Below are 19,862 nucleotides of genomic sequence, written 5' to 3'. Positions count from 1 at the left end.
GACTCACAGGATTTACAACCAGGAAGTGATTTGACTTTAAAACGCTGCGACAGTGACTCATCAGTTACTGTCTGATTCATTTATTTATTTATTTTTCATCAAAAGAGAAAAAGGAACAAACAGATGTTTACACTTGAGTGGACGACCGAGTCAAACCTGTGTCCATCAAGCGTCTCCAAGGTGATCAGCTGACCACTCGTGCTCAGACTTCATTACTGCCCGGACGGTCAAAGAGCCTCGTGCACAGTTATGACATCAGTCTGTCACTAGACGAGCACCAGATTTGTTTTTTGCAGGGACCAGCTGAGAAAACAGAAATGTTTGAAGAACTAATAAACATGTAGAGACTTTTTCCAACCGTTGGCAGGACAACCACCACGTCCTGCACCGATGACATATCGTCCTGTTACGTCCTCGTCGTGGACGCATCAGGACACATTAGCGTTCAGATTATAGAGATAAAAGATAAGATAAGTGGTTAAATGCGTCTCAGACCATCTCGGCAAGTGGTTTGACTGATCAGATCACAACGTGTCTTGGAGGTTGTTTACACTTGTGTCTAGACTCATTTTAAAACCAAAACAGGGTTTTAGATACGACCGAGGTCGAGATTAGTGAACGATCTGAAAGGAAATTAAATTGGTGATCACAATAATAACATCACAAATAAATACAAAGACTCTCAGCACAACCGAACTGTCAGATTTCCCCAACAAGTCCGACCATAGTTAATTAAGTCTGGAGTTAACTGGGAATCAGATGTCAATCAACCCAAAGCATAAAAACAGCCTGCAGAGTCTGTTTTTTCAGGTTTTCTGGTTTTCTCCAGCTGGTATATTTTACCAACAGATCACCAGTGTGACCTCTACACCTCACTACCACTACTAATGATAATAAATAGGACAAAAATGAAATAATTTACAACATAAAGCCAAAAACAGGTAAACCACCAAGAAAACAAGATAAAATATAAATGAACTAGAATCAGGTTAAACTATACAATAAAAGTGTGATTTGACTTGTGATGTGAAGACGCAGACTGAACAGAAAAGGTTCATTTATAACTGAATAATACAATAATACAGTGAAAAAACCTGAAGCCAAGTTTACAAAAGAAGTTACAAAATCTAAAATTTTAAAGACATTTCTGACTCCTTTTACCTAAATTTCCCTGAAACTGTTCTATTAAGTTTCCAGCAGAGCAGCTGTTAATTACAGCATCTTTATTAGCATCTTTATTATTATTTATTTATTTTCTCTGCTGTCTGACAACACATTGAGTTTCAGTAAAACGCGGATCGTCTCGTTAACATCGACAACCTGCCTTTTATCTTCTTGCGTTGCCATAGTTACCTGGTGGGTGACGAGCTGTGGGTGGTGATGGAGTACCTGGCCGGAGGTTCGTTGACTGACGTCGTCACGGAAACCTGCATGGACGAAGCCCAGATAGCTGCAGTGTGCAGAGAGGTAAAGAGACGCTCGCTCACTCTGACGTCATCATCTTTCAATTCAAATAAACTTTATTGACATGACAGATCAGAAACATTGCCAAAGCAGTACAGAAAATTATAAACATTGAATATTAAATACAATATAATAAAAGGCATTTTTACAGATGTAATCACACAGAAACATTTACTACAGAGCTTATTTCTCTCAGATTAGGACAAGATTTAACATATTTTGCAATTTTTACTGCACGTTGACTTTTCTCCTCACATAGACGAGACAGTTTCTGAAGATCAGGGAGGAGGATAAACTCAGGATAAATATGATTTATTTATATTTATTTATTTCTCTCTCTCTCTCTCTTCAGTGTCTGCAGGCGTTGGAGTTCCTCCACTCGAACCAGGTCATCCATCGAGACATCAAGAGCGACAACATCCTGCTGGGAATGGACGGCTCCGTCAAACTCAGTCAGTCCACAACAACTTTACGTCAATGTGTTAACTGCTTTTTATTTGTATTGTAAAGGCTCTATGAGCAGATTAGAGGGTTGTTGTTGCTTATTTTGGCCAGCAGGGTGAGCTCTGAGTCTGTTTTAACCAGTATTGATGCTCAGTCTATCCAGAGACTGAGGATAGAGATCATGCAGGAAGGTTTCTTGATGTTTGGGGTAACAAGTGTCCATCTGAAGAGAGGATGTGGAACGTTGTGAAGACATTGACTCATTCTCTCTCCTCTCTCTCTCTTCTCTCTCTTCTCTCCTCCTTCCAGCTGATTTTGGGTTTTGCGCTCAGATCACTCCGGAGCAGAGTAAACGCAGCACCATGGTCGGGACTCCCTATTGGATGGCTCCGGAGGTCGTGACCCGTAAAGCCTACGGCCCCAAAGTGGACATCTGGTCTCTGGGCATCATGGCCATAGAGATGGTGGAGGGAGAGCCGCCGTACCTGAACGAAAACCCTCTCAGGGTGAGTTTGTTCACTGAGAGTCACTGAGAGTCACAAACTGTCCTGTGAGAAGCTACGATGAAGGCAGCAAAACATTATATATGATAATAAATACCAACAGTTTATTTATAATGAGTTACATGTCGTATTGGCTCTAATATAAGATCTTTTTTTAGGGGGGATTGTTTTGAATGGCTCCTACAGACAGTGTTGCATTATGGGTTGTTTGTTACCTTAATGTTTCTAGATTAGATTAATTTCACTTTATTTAATGATTATCTTTCTGAAATCACTGTTTCACATACAAAACATTCAACTAAACAACTGTTACACACTAAGCTCAGTTAAGAAGTGCAGCGTTTATAATAATGAGGAGATCAATAACAAGAATCTAAAGTTCTTCTGACAACTTCAAGAGCCTGACAGACGAGTGTGAGTGTGCAGACAAATGCAGGTTTTACTTCCTGTATTAATGGAAATGTTGTTTGACTTTTATAAGACAAAAGGTTTGAAGGATGAGGACTCTGTTATTATCTCAAGCAAAACCCTTTCCTCGTTTCTAATCTTTATTTTATTTTATTTTTTATTTTTATTTGTTTGTTTATTTAACAGGGACAGTGCACATTAATAAACATTGCTGTAAATGCGCCAGAGTTAACAAAGAGACTATTTTTCATCTGTTGTCCCTGGACAGATGTTACAGAGTCGCCCTAAAAACAAAGTACAAAGTTACTGAGGTCATTTATAATCATGCAGAGCAATTAATAAAATGAAGATTCATTCATTCAGAACGTCCTTAAAACCTGCAACACAGAGACTTATGATACAAGATATGCAGGACAATAAATACATGAAGATATTAATGTTAATAGAGAAATAGATTGAATATTGAGCTGCGTTGTTAAACACTGACTAGAACATGCGAAGCAGAAGCACAGATACAAAAAGCATAAACAGGATGTAAAATACATCAATTAAAAAGTTTTGTTTTTCCATAAACAAAGGAGGAAAAATCTGGTTCCTCTATTAGTTTCCACTACAGAACAGCACATATTATTAAAGCTGTAAAATATGAACTTAACATTGAGTGGTGAGTTCTGCTGTCTTGGTGTCGTTCCTGATTTCACCACTGGATGGCAGCAGAGTGAAAGATTTTAATGTTTCACCTGTTGAGCAAATAAATCTGATGTTTACATTCACTGTTACTCACTAAAACTCACTATCAGTCATTTTTGATCTAATATGTGTTCCTCTCTCATAAAACATTCACAAAACAGATTTTAGTATTTAAAATCATTTTTCAAGATCTTTTATCATCAAATGCTCAGAAACACAGCAGTGAAGGTGGTGAAACTTGGCTTCTTCAAGCTGTAATTAGATTATAAAATAGATTCTATAGTTGTAAAAAAAGGAGCGAAAGAAAAGAAAGAGATTAAATAATATATATATATATACATACAATTATATTGCAGTTGCACATGGGTGATAAATAGGTACAGAGCCCATAAAGTCCTGAAAGGTGATGATCAATTAATTTCATTCATATATATTTCTGCAGCCCGTCAACCTCAGATGTAAACAGCTGCCTTATAATAAAGAAAACTCAGCTCATGAAGTTTTATTTTCAGAGTTTTGGCTCCAGCTTGTAACAAAGGAGAGAGGTCACACTGAATAACGGTGCAAAAATGAAATTTATTTAACTAAACATAACTCAGACTTAGATATGGGAACGTTTGTATCAGTGGTGTAAGGTGGCTGTGTGGATGCATGAAATGTGCAAGTCATGTGGAGGGGGGGGGTTACTGCTGTTCAGCACCTGGACCAGCAGCCTTTTATATCCTTCAGGCCGCTGCTCCTCAGGTTCAGCCGATCAACTGACAGACCTCCCACCCTCCTACTCCTGGAAGGAGGACAACAAAAGTAACCGGAGAGAACTAGAGGCGAATAAAGAAAGAGAGAAAGAGAGAAAGAAAGCAAGAGAGAGAGGGAGAGAACAGGAGAGAGAGGGAGAGAACAGGAGAGAGAGAGAGAGAGAACAGGAGAGAGAGGGAGAGAACAGGAGAGAGAGAGAACAGGAGAGGACTTTCACAGCTTCATACAGTGAAATTCTTGCTGCTCTTGCACATAAAGGAGGAAAGAAAAAGCTGCAGGGCCTCCAGACAAAAACCCTTCATTAACTATTAATTAACATTTATAACTGCTGACTGTAATTATTTTCATTAAGTTACTCAGTAAGTATAACTGCAGACCTGATGACTGAGAACATGTGAAACACTAAACTCTGTTCAGAGCAGCTTTAAACATCAAGTCTCAGCATCCTGCAGCTTGTTCAAAAAACTCTTTAAAAAAACTCTGAATTGTTTACGTCCATGTTTACCAGCTGACGTCTTCTTCTTCTCTGCCTTTACTGGTGTATTTCTCACCAGTAGATCAGTGGAAAAGTGTGAAACATTTGATAAAAACTGCTACTAGAGGTCATAAACTCTGCAGGGAACCTTTGATTGTGATCTTTGTGTAATGCAGACTAACTAACTCGTTGTTGCGTCCGTTGCCTAGGCGCTGTATCTCATCGCAACCAACGGGACGCCGGAGCTGCAGAACCCGGAGAAACTGTCGACGACATTCAGAGACTTCTTGAACCGATGTCTGGAGATGGACGTGGAGAAGAGAGGATCCGCTAAAGAGCTGCTGCAGGTAAAAGAACAACAGTAATATATCATGTATATCATAAATAACACAATTATAAGAGACTGACCGACAGAGACGTGAATCCAGGAAAACAGCTGGATGTTTGTTAATCTTTTCATCACAATTTTTAATTTATAAACATAAATATCTAAACGTACAAAAACCATCCAGCCTCCATCTCTCTCCTCCCTACAACTACAGCGACACATTTAAAAATATGTAAAATAACATTCAGAGGATTCACAACAATAAAAATAAACATATAAGCTGTGTCTCAAATCACATACTTCTGTTAGTACACTGTGTACTCACTGGCGTAGTGTGTGAATTTCTACAGGGTAGTGTTGTCTCAAATCAAACACGGCCGTTGTGCACTTACCGGAAATGACGATCGCAAATTAGCATTAGCTAGCGTTAGCATTCACGTTATTGTTAGCGCTACCAAATCATCACAGACTGCTAAATTAATCCAAATATACATACTGATGGCTTATAACTGACAACAGTATAGTGATGCTTAGTGCTAAAAAACACATGTATAACTTACATTTGTATAATGTGGTGATGTTCACCGTAGTTACAATGTACTCGGCCGCCATGTCCAGTTTGAAAAGTGGTCCCTCCCCTTCTGCTACATAGCCAAGATGGCGACCATTGAGGGCGAGAAGCGTCCATAGTTGCACACTCAACTTTTTGACTGTTTTGAGTGCACCATCCAGGTTCTCACAGTGCATTTTTCCATACTTCTCAGTGTGAAAGCACTTATGCACTCAAGATGTTCAGTGTAAGTACAGAAGTACGTGATTTGAGACGCAGCAACAGTTAAACGTAGAAATAGTATTCAGATCTTATGTTTTCATTCTTGATCTTGGAAACAAAACAGCAGTTGATAAAACAGTTTGATTCAAGGTTCACTTACTTACTGTTGAATACAGTTACAAGTTCACTTATAATAATAATAATAATGATAATAAACTTTATTCGTATAGCACCTTTCATACAAAATGCAGCTCAAAATGCTTCACATTAAAGAGATTGGAATACATGTGTAGAAAAAAAGGAGGCAAACAAGAAAAATGAGAGATCATGTTTACGAGCACAACATATAACAACATACATACTGACACAGTTCCACACATTCATCCACCAGATCTTCTCCTCCTACACATGAAGGATGCTATGAGTCACTGAAGGTTGTGTTTATTTAATAAAACTCAGAAGCTGTGATTGATAAACTGTTCACATCCTTTATTAGCAAAAAGTCATTGAATTAAAAGGAGTCAATAAAGCGGAAAATGGGAGTAAATGAGAAAGCAGCACACATGATTCAATTATTACTGTTGATACTTTAATGTGTAAGTAGCATTTTACTGTTTTTGGTTGGTCAATGAAGCTAATTTTAACTGTTTAATCTATTATAATGCATCATATTTTATAAGTTTATCTTGTATATTGTTTGTTAAATCTTAATTAGTATGAAACTTTAGCTGTCAGATAAATATATTGTGATGTTTAATCCAAAACAACTAAATCAGCGGGCGTTCAGGCTCTCGAGCAGCATCTCATGTTGGTTTGAGAAATTAGACATTTGAATCCGTCCTCGGCGTGTTTTATGAAGTTCAGCTGTCGGTTCTCTCAGACGGACGGACGGACAGTTGAGGAGGTGCAGAGACGTGTAGGTGGAGGTGTAACCGAGCGGGGAGATGAGTTGTGTAACTGAACGATGACTCAGAGGTGAAACAGGCGCCGTGCACTCAGGCGATGGTTTCAGGAGGAGGAGGTCTGATGAAGAAGCAGCTCAGTTCAGAGGATGTGTGAGGACGTATCATAAACATTACCAGCTCTATATTTATATTCTGGGGCTCTACTGGAATATCTTTACATGATTTCCAGTTAAAAACTCCTTATTTATCTTCTACTGGTCCTTTATGCAGCCCCTCAGTTCAGCCTCTGTCTGAAACAGGCCGTTTTAGCTCCTGTCTCTTTAAGCCCCGCCTCCTGATGAGCCCACTCTGCTCTGATTGGTCAGCTTTGAGGAAGCTCCAGAGGCTTCTCTCCTTGTTATTTACTCAAATCGGAAACTTCTTAAATACATCAGCACACGTTGGAGCCGGAGTCCCACGACGTCATCACGAGGAGGAAGTAGAAGTGACGTTGAAAAGGGAAGCGTTCAGAGCAGGTTGAAGCCCTGAGTTTTGACTTGCAGGACTTTTACGTTCATCTCAAGTTTTGGAACTTTGACATGTTGTTTAACACGTTGACTGTATATAAATATGGAAGTCATGACAGATCTGCCAAAAGTGAAGCCAAAACATCTCGATTAGTGAATCTGAGGTGATTTCAGCCAATCAAGCTCGCTGTTATAGTCGTCGGGGGAAGTTGAGCAGCCGTTTCAGAAGGATTGTGGTATTTTAAAAACAAAATTCCCGGATGATGAATCAACTGGAGTGTCTGTTTTCTCTGCTTTTATACCGTGAACTGATATATTTGTCTTTCTTTTCTCCACCTGCTTCCCTTCCCTCCCTCCCTCTCCTCTCCTGTCCTCCCCGTTTCTCCCCTTCTCTTCTCTCTCTTTCCTCCCTCAGCATCAGTTCCTGAAGATGGCGAAGCCTCTCTCCAGTCTGACTCCTCTCATCGTGGCTGCCAAGGAGGCGGCCAAGAACAACCGCTAGCGAAGAAAAACCTTGCACTCGATCGTTTTATCTGTCTATCCCTCCCTCTCTCCGTCTGCCATCCCTCCTTCTTCTTCTCTCTGTCTCTTTTTCGGGAGATGGGAGGGCATCTGGCTGCCCGACAGTCTTTCTCTCCCTTCTTCTTTTTATCTTCTGCAACCTGCACCGACTGCCCCCCCCCCCACCCCCACCCCACCCACCCCCCCTCACCCCAGGTGACCTTTGACCCCAGCTTGACACCCCCCCCTCCCCCCCCCCCAACCACCCCTTTACCCTCACAGGGAGAAAGAAAGGTAGTTTCTTCTTGTCGCCTCTTTTTTTTTGATATTCGAACTGGACTCAGTGAGGAAGACGGGCACGAACTCAATGACATCAGTGGTCGATCAGCGATCGAGTGATGTCATCGCTGTCATCACCGCCCCCCCCGCCCCCTCGCCAGGTACGATCAACCCAGTGTGGGAGAGAGAGAGAGAGAGAGAGCCCAAAGACTCATGGGAGGTTTTTTTTTTTTTACTTTTAATTAATGTTTTTGGGTTTTTTTGTCTGTAAAAGCCCCGGACCACAACAGCCAATCAGCACCTTCTGCTGCAGATGGTGTGTGTGTGTGTGTGTGTGTGTGTGTGTGTGTGTGTGTTAGCTAAGGTCTTAGCTTCCTGTCATTGGTCTATGGGTTTCATCATCTTCTCTCTAAAAGTGCATTTGTTGATTTTAATTTTCTTACCAACTTTTTTTCTACGTGTGTGTGTGTGTGTGTGTGTGTGTGTGTGTGTGTGTGTGTGTGTGTGTGTGTGTGTGTGTTTGGACCACGGGGGGGGCGATGTTTGGATATTGATTAAGTTGATTGTAGCGTTACCTTCTGTAGTTTTTGACAGGGAGCAGGTGAGGTTTTGGTACTTTGTCCTGTCTGCAGTGTGAGCTGTGAGTTAGAGAATATTAATATTAATAATAATGAGGAAACACTGGCGCTCCCGGAGCCGCCGGCGGACTGAGTTTGGACGTTTTGGCTCCCGGGATGGATTCAAGGACGACCAGGTTTTTTCTTTTGCTCTGGAGATGGTTTATACTTTTATTAAAGGTAAATAATTGAGTCTGTGATAGTGGATCAGCTGCAGGGCTCAGAAGAGGCAGCTGCTTTTACGTTTTAATCCATCGAACTCTGCAGCTCTGCTCTTAGCTCGTAGTTTTTGCCGCACATTTAGCGTGTGGTTCGTTCTCTCATCTTCTGCATTTTCAGCAGCAGGCAGCTGTTTTTTAATCAATCAGTCGAGCTATAAAAAACCTACCGTACACTTCCTGTCCAGCAGCGAACAGCAGACAGACAGAGTTATAAACTAAACTGGAGAAGAAAGCAGAACATTTAGCAGCTAAAGAAACAGATATTTTACTCAGAAGAGTTGGTGGAGACCAAACCAGAGCTAAAAGGAGAGTGAATATTAGACCCACAGCCAAAAACTAAGATCTCTGTTTTCACAGTTTAATTGGTTTGAGACTAAAGCTTGATTGAAACATGATATTATTTAGGACTTCATGTGCTCGACTGGCATCATTATTTTAAAAAATATCCATCAGGAAGAGATGATTTAACCAACAATGACACCTGGTTTAATAATCAGTCTCACCACAGAGCAGAAAAGTCACTGACTCATCTGTTCCTGTAGTCTGTCGCAGTTTTCTTGACAAAACATCAGCCTGATATCTGCAGACAGCTGCTAGCTAGCGTTAGCAGATCAGTCCTCTGTCAGCTGGTTCCTCTCGTAGATGCAGCGGTTAAATCCAGCGAGCCGCCTGCTGTCAAACAGTCACGTAACCAGAGACATGTATGAGTGCACAGTAGTGTCGCTATTCACGTCACGACGGACGTGTTAGCTAACGTAGCTAGCTATCATGTGAGTTACTTTTTGTCTAAAACGCAACCTTTTGTACACGTTGTTATAACATTTTACACATTCGAATCAATCACATTAATTCCACATATCATCCAGCCCGACTTTAACGGGAAGATAATGTTGGTCGTGTGTCCAGCGAGCAGCTAAAAACATCTGTTAACATCTGTTAATCCAGCTTTAAATGATAATATCACGATTTTTAAGCTTCCTACAGCGCTGCTGCTTCTCCTCTCGTTACAGTTGGGTTGATTGATTTCATTGCTGCTCATTATTGATGAGTATATTTAGATAAGATATATAGTGCAAGTTAATCAAAGTAAACATGAAGCTGTAATTTGGTTTGGTTCACTGCTCTGAGTTAAATGTTTTCTTATCATCTCCAGGAAAAACAAGCTTTATTGTCACAATATTGTGTTAAAATGACTGATGTTGACAGCAGTAAATAAACTCCTGTTCTCCTTTTTTAAAGCTAAACGGCGTCAAATAGCTTTAAAAAGTTGGATTTAACTCACAGCGCCTCATATCCAAAATCAGTTCAGTGAGTCTAAAAATCTAAAAAATCTCCAGTAAATTAAATTAAAAAAAGTCTACATCATACGTGAAGAGCAGATATTGGAAGTAGGGGGAGAAAAAAAAATAATTTGGTGATTTTACCCACAATCCAAGCTGCCAAACTCAGTCCATCTCCGGTTCTGGGACTTCACCGTCTGCGGGCTCCGACGCTGAGACTGTGAGAGAGAGAGAGAGAGAGAGAGAGAGAGAGAGAGAATGTGCATGTTCAACAACCTCTTTTTTTTTTTTTTTTTTTTTTTTGATACGGTACGTTTTAACGATTAGACAAAAAATAATAAGAAGAAGAAGAAGAAGAAGAAATGAGTCGTGACGATGATGCTGAAACGATACATGATGAAGGATGCTTGTGTACGATAGGAAAGATAGAACATGTAATCCTATTTTCAGAAGAATACAAAGCTGTTTCCTCTTCCTGCCTGGAGGTGACTGTCAAACCCCCCCAAAACCCCCTCCCAGACCCCCGACCCCCGACACCCCCCAAAACCTCCACGACCCTCCGATAAACATGAGGTGTATATTTTACTTGCAAGAAAAAACTGAAAAAAGACGACAACAATCTGTTCAGCCTTTTGTTTACAGATTCATTTTGTTTTTTTTATACTTAAATCAGTGTCAGAAAACCAGTTCATCACCTGTTCTTGATTTGGATTTGAATATCAAGATTTGTTTTTTTGTTTGTTTTTTTTGAGGATTTTGTTGTGTTTTTTTTTTTAAAGGAACAGTTTTTCTTGTCATCCCTGTTCCCAACTGCTACAAACTTGTCTTGTAACTGAAGGGTCAACAGGTTCAAATCCTGCAAGAGCCAAAGTTTCCATCGACTGCCACGGTTGCTCGCTCCGGATTCTCTCGAGCGTCTGATCAACACCTGCAATATAAAATGCAAAAACCAACCGTTTCCAAAAAAAAAAAAAAAAAAAACACACATCTGAACTAAACTAATCACTTTTGATTTTCTGCTCTTTAGGTTTATATTTTTTTAACGTAGTGTCGATGTACCTCTGGCCTTAAACTGTTTCAAAGGTGCAAGACTACTTTAGTACCAGTCTAAAAAAAAAAATTAAAAAAAGCAAAACACCGGCAACATTTTTAGGCATCTGTGAATGTTGCTGTCTACTGGGAGACGAAATCACATGCTGAAGTGTCTTTTGAGTGAGACGATGAATGACACAACGGTTTAGTCTTGTGTGTGGCTGCGGTGTGGAGAGTGAGACGGCTGTAACAGTCTGTGTAAACTGCCTGAAACTGTTGCCATTGTGTGTGTGTGTGTGCGTGCATGTGTGTACGTGTGTGTGTGTGTGTGTGTGTGTGTGTGTGTGTGTGTGTGTGTTAGTGTGCTGAACCGAACCCCCCCCCCCCCCCCCCGCACACAACAGCTGTACTGGACTATTCTGTGGTTTTTCCATTTGTTGTCATCAGTAGAGGCGTCTGTCAATGAAAAATCACAGTAACGAGTCTTTTAAATGATCCTCTAAACTCGGTACGATGTTATTTTTTTTTTTTTACCACTTCATGGTATTTTTGATGAGGTCGTATTAATCTGACAAATTAAAACGTTGTTAATCTAAAACTAAACGACCACGTGCTGATGTGATGGATCGGACCAAATATCATCTATAATTCATTCTGCAGTTTGTTGAAGCTGTAAAGTAACAGACGGACAGTTTCATAACGTTCTGTTGGATAAATTCTCACTTTAATAATGTATGACTAAAGTACTTCAGACACACAGTTACACTGCAGTAGTTGAATTAGGGGGGAACTTTATACCATCATATTGATATATATCTTCATATAATACACACAGAACATATAATAACTATGAAAAATGACCTGAGGTTTGTCTGTTTTCGGCTAATTTGGTAAAATAATACCTGACAAATCAACGATTTTTTATCACATTGATGCAAAGATCAGTTCAGTAATTACTGTGAACCAAAAACATATATTTTTGGGACCATTTTTAATTAATAAAAGTGGTGCACAAATGTTTGTTTTCCTCATAGTAATCACTGAACTGATCTTTGCATCAATGTGTCAAAAACCAGTAAAGAAAAAAGACACAACCTGGATCGAGCCTTTAACTACCATTAGATGTGTTTGGCTTTTATAACAATAGACGGTATCCATAGCAACACCATCATGGCCACTCTTAATAGATGGATGAACAGCAACTCCTTTGATAGTATTATATCTACATAATAGCAGTTAAAAATAGACAAACTTAAGCTTCAACAACTCAATAAGTGATATTTTGATGACCATCACATCCAGCCTGGATCTACTGGATCTACTGGATCTACTGGATCTACTGGTCTCAGCAGGAACGTGGTTCTAATCAGACAAACTGACCTTCTAACAGCTTAAATACCAGGAGTGTCTTTGGTAAAAATAATAATAATAATAATAATCAGTTCATGAATATATGAAGCAGAGTTCTCTCAGCTTCTTGGTACGGTCCGGTCTGTAGGGGGACTTGGTACGGTCCGGTCCGGTCTGTAGGGGGTCTCGGTATGGTCCGGTCTGTAGGGGGACTCGGTTCAGTCCACAGGATGAGACGGTCAAATGAAGTCTTCACTCCCCAGTGTATCAGAGCCATAATTTATCTGTTTATAAGTCATTTTGATTATTTGAAACACTGAAAAATGAAAAAATAAAACTGTACAAAAACTGAGAACATGGTCTGTTGTTTTTTTTTTTAAATATTATGAATGTGAACATGTTGATTTAAGGTTCTGTTATCCTGTTATCACTATAAACAATGTTAAGTAGCTATTAAACAAACCTGTAAACAGCCACATGCACACAGGAGCCGACCGGTGTCGCAGCAACTACTGATCATCTCAGAGAATAAAATAAACACATAGCAGGTGTTTAAAGTTATATGAGATCAATGTTTAATGTTTATTGATCGATCGTGTCTCTCATTCATTCATTCATTAATGTGCTGCTGCTTTTGATTTTGTTTCTACAAAACAGCTGATTTAGTAGAAACACTGGAACTGATGATATAACTTAATGTCTGCATCATTTATGTAATAGTGAGGCAAATATTAGTAAAGTGTGTGTGTGTGTGTGTGTGTGTGTGTGTGTGTGTGTGTGTGAAAATATGAATAATCATAAAACAGAATTGTGAAACATGTTGACATGCATTGACATTTTTAATAGATATAACTATTTAAAAATAAACATAGAGTCTCTTATTTCCTGTATTTCAAAAAATAATCATAGTAGCCACATAACTACAATAACTACACAATATGGAAACAGAATTTACTTCTAACATAGTTACAAACTGTCTCAATATTATCTTACTGTTACTTTGCATTAAGCAGAAGTATTTTTTGGTATGAAAACAACCAACAAAATATTCTTTATTACACATAAATGTCTAGTAATTTGTGACAACCTAAACTGACATCAGTGAGTTATGACAGCTGAGCTGATGGACGTCTTCCTACAATATTCTTGAATACACTCTGAGGGGATTAGTGTTGCAGTAATTCTTTAGGCAAGGTAAGTTTATTTGTAAAGCACATTTCAACAACAAGGCAATTCAAAGTGCTTTACATAGAGCATAAAAGGCATTAAAAACAGAATATAAAAGCAACACAAGTAAAAAGACATAAAAACAATTAAAAAGTGTTAAATTTGGAAATAAAAAGCTAAAAGGGAATAAGACAGATGGAACAAGAGAATTGGTTTGATAAAAAAATTTGGTTTAATAAAAGGCGGCAAACAGAAAAGTGATTTAAAAGAACTGAGAGTTGCAGCAGACCTGCAGTTTTCTGAGAGTTTGTTCCAGATATGTGGAGCATAAAAACTAAACACTGCTTCTCCATGTTTAGTTTTTAGTCTGGGGACAGAAAGCAGACCTGATCCAGACCACCTGAGAGGTCTGGATGTTTCATAACGTAGCAGCAGATCAGAGATGTATTTTGGCTCTAAACCATTCAATGCTTTATAAACCAACAGCAGTATTTTAAAATCAATTCTTTGACAGACAGGAAGCCAGTGTAAAGATCTGAGAACTGGAGTGATATGATCCACGTTCTTGGTCTTAGTGAGGACTCGAGCAGCAGCGTCTGAATCAGCTGCAGCTGTCTGATCGATTTTTTTAGGGAGACCTGTGAAGACAGTGTTACAGCAGTCGAGTCTACTGAAGATAAATGAGAGTTTTTCCAAATCCTGCTGAGACATAAGTCCTTTAATTCTTGATATATTCTTCAGGTGATAGTAGACTGACTTTGTAATTGTCTTAATGTGGCTGTTGAAACTCAGGTCTGAGTCCACGTCTAAACCAAGATTTCCAGCTTGGTTTGTAGTTTTTAACATTACTGATTGAAGCTGTGCACTGACTTTTAAACTTTTCATCCTTGGCTCCAAAAACAATTACTTCAGTTTTGTCTTTGTTTAACTGAAGAAAATTCTGGTACATTCATTTGTTCAGTGCTTGTATTGGACCATAGTACCCTGGTGATACGGTTATGTAAATTCGTGTGTCATCTGCATAACTGTGGTCACATATTTTGTTGTTTTCCATAATCTCTCTTTAAGAGAACGCTGCATTTTATGACAATTCTGGTGATATTTATTGACTTGTGACAATGATTCACGTTCTTTCTTTCTTGCTCTCTAATTGTCACCTGTAAAATTTCAGAAACTCCTGACTGACTGGATTTTTCCCAACAGGAGAAACTATCCAGTGAGCATATCAAATGACACGTTAATTGTTGCCTTGTCGATAAGCATTTGTCCTAAATTTCTAAAAACGGGGGCGTCGTTACAGTCCTGTTTCCATTCTCAGTGTTAAATAAGAAGGATTTTTTTATTTATAACATGCTTTCCTAATACTCCCCCAAAACCTCTAAAGCCTCTCTGTAAGTCAATTATATAAACGACTGTTCTTTGCCTGAGTCTGGGGCAGAAATGGGCTTAAATCCGTCTGGCTGTGACGGCCGCCCGCAGCCAGCCTCCTGCCGTCCGTCTGGATGTGAAATCAGGTCCCACCTCCTTTTTTTTTTCTGTCTTTCTCCTTCTAATTAAAAGTGGTAATTACTGCTTCCCTCCTTCCTAAGCTCTGCCTGTCATCTTCGAGCTAATAGGGAATGAGGTTTTTTTTCAGTGGAAACGAGGCTTTATTGCTGTATGTGAATCAGTATTAAGCCTCCAGTAGCCCTGCGATGGATTCAGTTCTGGTTGTTTCAGCTGAGTGGACTCGGATCTGCCGGAGCTACAGACTGACAAACACTACGGAGCATCTGAACAGCTGCTTCCTGGTGTGTTGTGGCAGTTTAGATGAGTTCATGTCATGTGTGTGACTGAGTTACCTGCCGCTCAAGTCCCACATCAGTTTCAAGTCTTTAGTCCAGAGGTAGAAAAATTACAGCTGATATAATATTTGTTTAAGTTTTTATGTAACACAATTTCAAGACGTTGCAGTGCAGAAATGCCAAGGATGAGTTTGGAATTATAATTTTAAAAACAGAGTCAATATTTTACCACTAGAGAGCAAAAATGTAATATTCATAATGCAGGCTGGCCTACACCGCAATTTAATGTTTATTATAGTTCAGTATAGTTGGTCATTATTAGGATTTTATGAAGTTGTCTTTGTTATATTTGTGTTTATAGTTTATTTTTCATTTGTAAAATGTCTAACTCACAGCATATCCTGATATCAGTTCTTTAAGAACCAAAATTAAGGGTCATTTATTCCTCTGTTGTCCAAAAAAACTATTAAAAACACGTCAGTGAGTCACATCGCTGCACTGGGTGACATGTTCCTTCATCATGAAGAGTTTGGTCACGTTAGTTTGTTTAGAAACGGCTCCAAAGACTAATAACAGCATCATGTTTTCAGTCTCTGGAGAGTAGTTCTGTGTAAGGCAGACGCTACTGAGCATGTGCAGGAACGCTGTTCAGTTTACAGGCTCTATACTTACTTTTCTTGTCTAAACTTTAATCTGTTTTTGTTATATTTGTGTTTATAGTTTATTTTTCATTTGTAAAATGTCTCACTCGCAGCGTATCCTGACCACAGTTCTTTAAGAACCAAAATTAAGAGTTATTTATTCCTCTGTTGTTGTCCAAAAAAAACTATTAAAAAAATCAGTCTCTGGAGAGTAGTTCTGTGTAAGGCAGATGCTACTGAGCATGTGCAGGAACGCTGTTCTATTTACAGCTTCACTAGCTTGTTGTGTTATAATGTGTTATAATGTGGTAATAAGTCAAGAGGTTGTGATATGAAACTGAACCACGTTTCTACACATGCTCAGTAGCGTCTGCCTTACACAGAACTACTCTCCAGAGACTGAAAAACATGATGCTGTTATTCGTCTTCGGAGCCGTTTCTAAACAAACTAACGTGACCAAACTCTTCATGATGAAGGAACATGTCACCCAGTGCAGCGGTGCGACTCACTGACGTGTTTTTAATAGTTTTTTTGGACAACAACAGAGGAATAAGATATATCAGATATATCATTGTTAGTAGATCAGTTCATTGTTGGTTTGGATCCAAACATGAGATTTGTTGACAAGAAGAAAAATATAGAAAATTGGCAGCCATGTCCTTCATTACTCTTTAACCTGAATCCAGGCTCTATAAGTTTTTATTTATAGAAGAAATTCAAACTCAATCTTCTCTTTTTTTCTCTTCTTCTCCATTTTATTGGAATATTTTTGGCATTTCTGATATATTTAATAGAGTCAGTAACTTAAAACCTTTTCAGAACACAAGGGAAGTCTGAAGTGCCAACATCCGTTTAAAATACTGTACAGACAGTATATAAAATATGTTGGATGATAATTCAACATTTATCAGCTTACAGAAGATTAATGTTGTGATGATGTCATCATGTTGTAGTTTTACAAATCTCCTCTCAGTTATAATTGGTGGAATTTTCATTATAATAAATCTGTTTTGCTGCTTAACATCACTTTTTCATTTAAACTGTATCCAGCTGCTACACACACCCTGACCTCACCCATCCTCTCTCCCCCCCCTCTCTCACCCCCACCTAATGTCTCCGTCTGTAAGTGGACAGCCTGTCTGTGGCAGTAATCCTCCTTAAATCCTTCACACACACACACACACACACACGTGCTGTCTCCACTCAAGCACTCGCTCTGTCAGTGTTTTTAACGTGCAGGAAAGGATCTCACAGCCTCACTTTGGATGGCATGAAAAATAACTAACTGTGGTTCCAGGGTTGTGGGAATATCTGCAGTCCATACTGTTGGATGCTGATCATTTTGGAAATTGAAACATAAAATAAGTTCGTTTCTTGTAGCTCTCGTTAGTTTGAGATAAAATTAAAAAATAAAATGTGTATATATGTGAATTTAGCCATGTAACAATTCATTTGCTGTATTAATCATTATGTAATTTTACCTGCATCAGTCTGCTAAAACAAATAATTAGATTGAATCAATCGGACTAATGAACCACATGTGACCTCAGCGACCCTGAAGGAGTAAACAACACCACAGAGGTTAAAGAAGACGGATTCTGCTCATATTTCCAGCTTTATATTTATATTCTGGGGCTCAACTGGAATATCTTTGCATGATTTCCAGTTAAAAACTCCTTATTTATCTTCTACTGGTCCTTTATGCAGCCCCTCAGTTCAGCCTCTGTCTGAACAGGCCGTTTTAGCTCCTGTCTCTTTAAGGCCTCGCCTCCTGATGAGCCCACTCTGTTCTGATTGGTCCAGAGGCTGCATAAACAAACTATGCAACCAACTATACCAGTAGGATTTCACTAATATCTTCTTTATTCAAAATGTAAACTTCTCAAATACATCCCTACATGTTCGAGCCCGAATACGATCCAAAATACGTTTGTGGTCATGTGGGAACAATCTGATGTCATCACGAGGAGGAAGTAGAGATAACTTTGCAAACAGGGCGTTCAGAGCAGACTGAAGACCTGGCTTTTTGTCTTTCAGGGATCATTTTTTACATACTGACCTTTGACCATGTTTAACATTGACATCTGACATGATAACAGTGTAAAAATAAATTCATAAAAACCACGATATGTGCCCTTTAAATACTTGGGACTGGAACAGAAGGAGCCTTGTGGATGAGAGGTGAAATGTCCAGTCAAACGGCTCTCGACTCAGCACTTTCAGATGTTGTTAAGTTTTATGAGGGGAAATGTGCACGAGATTAGACTTTTGTTCATCTCCCTTTTGGCTGCGATTCACATTCCTAATAAAAATGTCAACGATTGAATCCAACCTGTCATCAAAGATAGAAATGCTCTTTTGTGATGGAATTCCTCTTTTGATCTGTTTGATCTTTTCTCCACAGACTTTGATCTGAGCCCTGACGGTAAAAGCGGTGCACAATCTGTTGCCATGGAGACCCAGCTCTCATAAATGTTAACCACCTCTAATTGTCCTGCAGAAACAGAAACAGTGACGCAGGATTTTCCTCCCCTGATTCCCATCTTCCTGCTTCCTTCTTTATGCTTTCTTCAGTCCTAACTTTTCTCCCATGTGAATTCAATAATTGGTCACACACACACACACACACACACACACACACACACTAGCATACATCCCTCTGCAGGTGCAGTGTGGAAAAGTAATGAGGCTGGTTTCTGCTGAGGTGGCAGAGAGAGGAGAGGAGGAGTGACGCAGTGTGACGCATCACGGACAAGGACGAATAACATACAGAGGGTGAAACTAAAATGATAATAAGACAGTGGAGAGAAAGGTGTGAGAAATAACAGGATGGGTGGAGAAAGAGAGCAAAAAAATGTATGAAAACAGGCTGGAAAAGAGAGAAAGGACGGTGAGGTTGTGACAGGAGAAGGACGAGCATGAATAAGGGATTATATGTAAAATAGGACAGATGAGAAGTGAAGGACAAGAGAAGAAGAGAGAGGGGGGGATAATACTTTTAAAAGTCAGTAATAAAGTTTTAACCATATTATCAGATGTTGTATATACTGCAAGATTGTTTAAAACAAAGTTAGAAGGTGAGATTTAAAATGCCAACGCTGACATTGCAATGAAGCTCCTGCGCCTTTAATGTACTGTTTAAACTTTAAAGCTGAGTGTAAGATGTGTAAATTATATAAATGAATCTTATGATTTAATCAGTCTTACACAAAAACGTCTGAGCTGCAATCCAACTCCCAAAAAAATTGTTATTTGGCTCCTATTGACCTCCACTGTACATGGTGGTACTGTAGAACAGACATGATTGGTTGTTTAGTCAATTAACAGAAAAATAATTGTATGTAGACAGGGGTGTCCACATACTTTGGCCAAATCGTACATCACTGAGGAAACTGACATATGCTACATATGAACAGTTAATATGATTTTTTTCTTTCTTTTATGTGTTTAATTTGTTGTTTTTGTATTTTATTTTGTGTTATTATATAAAAAACATTCAACTACATCCTGCCAATAGTGTCTGTTAGAGACAGAGAGAGAGAGGAAAGGTTAGCCAAGACAGCAGGGGGTGATTGATTACCATGTTCTCCCGTGTGTGTGTGTGTGTGTGTGTGTGTGTGTAGATGTGTGGAAAGTGTGTGTGTGTGTGTTTAAAAACAGTAATGAGTCAGTCTGTCTGTTTCTGGACGTCTTTATTTTTCTTTATGTGTATGAGTGTGTGTGAGAGACAGATTCCAT

At 39.1% G+C, this 19,862-nt stretch overlaps 1 protein-coding gene across 4 annotated transcripts in view; it reads left to right on the top strand.

Annotated features, from left to right (window-relative positions):
- Positions 1-12,236, top strand: part of pak1 (p21 protein (Cdc42/Rac)-activated kinase 1) — a 68,115-nt gene extending 55,879 nt beyond the window's left edge. For all 4 annotated transcript variants that reach the window (XM_044355244.1, XM_044355240.1, XM_044355242.1 and 1 more), the window contains exons 12-16: positions 1,350-1,467; positions 1,817-1,916; positions 2,218-2,414; positions 4,950-5,087; positions 7,667-12,236. In XM_044355244.1, coding sequence (XP_044211179.1) covers positions 1,350-1,467; positions 1,817-1,916; positions 2,218-2,414; positions 4,950-5,087; positions 7,667-7,753 — 640 coding nt within the window. In that variant the 3' untranslated portion in view covers positions 7,754-12,236. The remainder of the gene's footprint in view (positions 1-1,349; positions 1,468-1,816; positions 1,917-2,217; positions 2,415-4,949; positions 5,088-7,666) is intronic.
- The last annotated feature ends 7,626 nt before the right edge of the window (positions 12,237-19,862 follow it).

The sequence above is a fragment of the Thunnus albacares genome, chromosome 6 (genome assembly GCF_914725855.1).
Source record: "Thunnus albacares chromosome 6, fThuAlb1.1, whole genome shotgun sequence".
Lineage (NCBI taxonomy): Eukaryota > Metazoa > Chordata > Actinopteri > Scombriformes > Scombridae > Thunnus > Thunnus albacares.
Note: the sequence above shows the minus strand (reverse complement) of the source record. Positions and strands in the feature narration are given on the sequence as shown.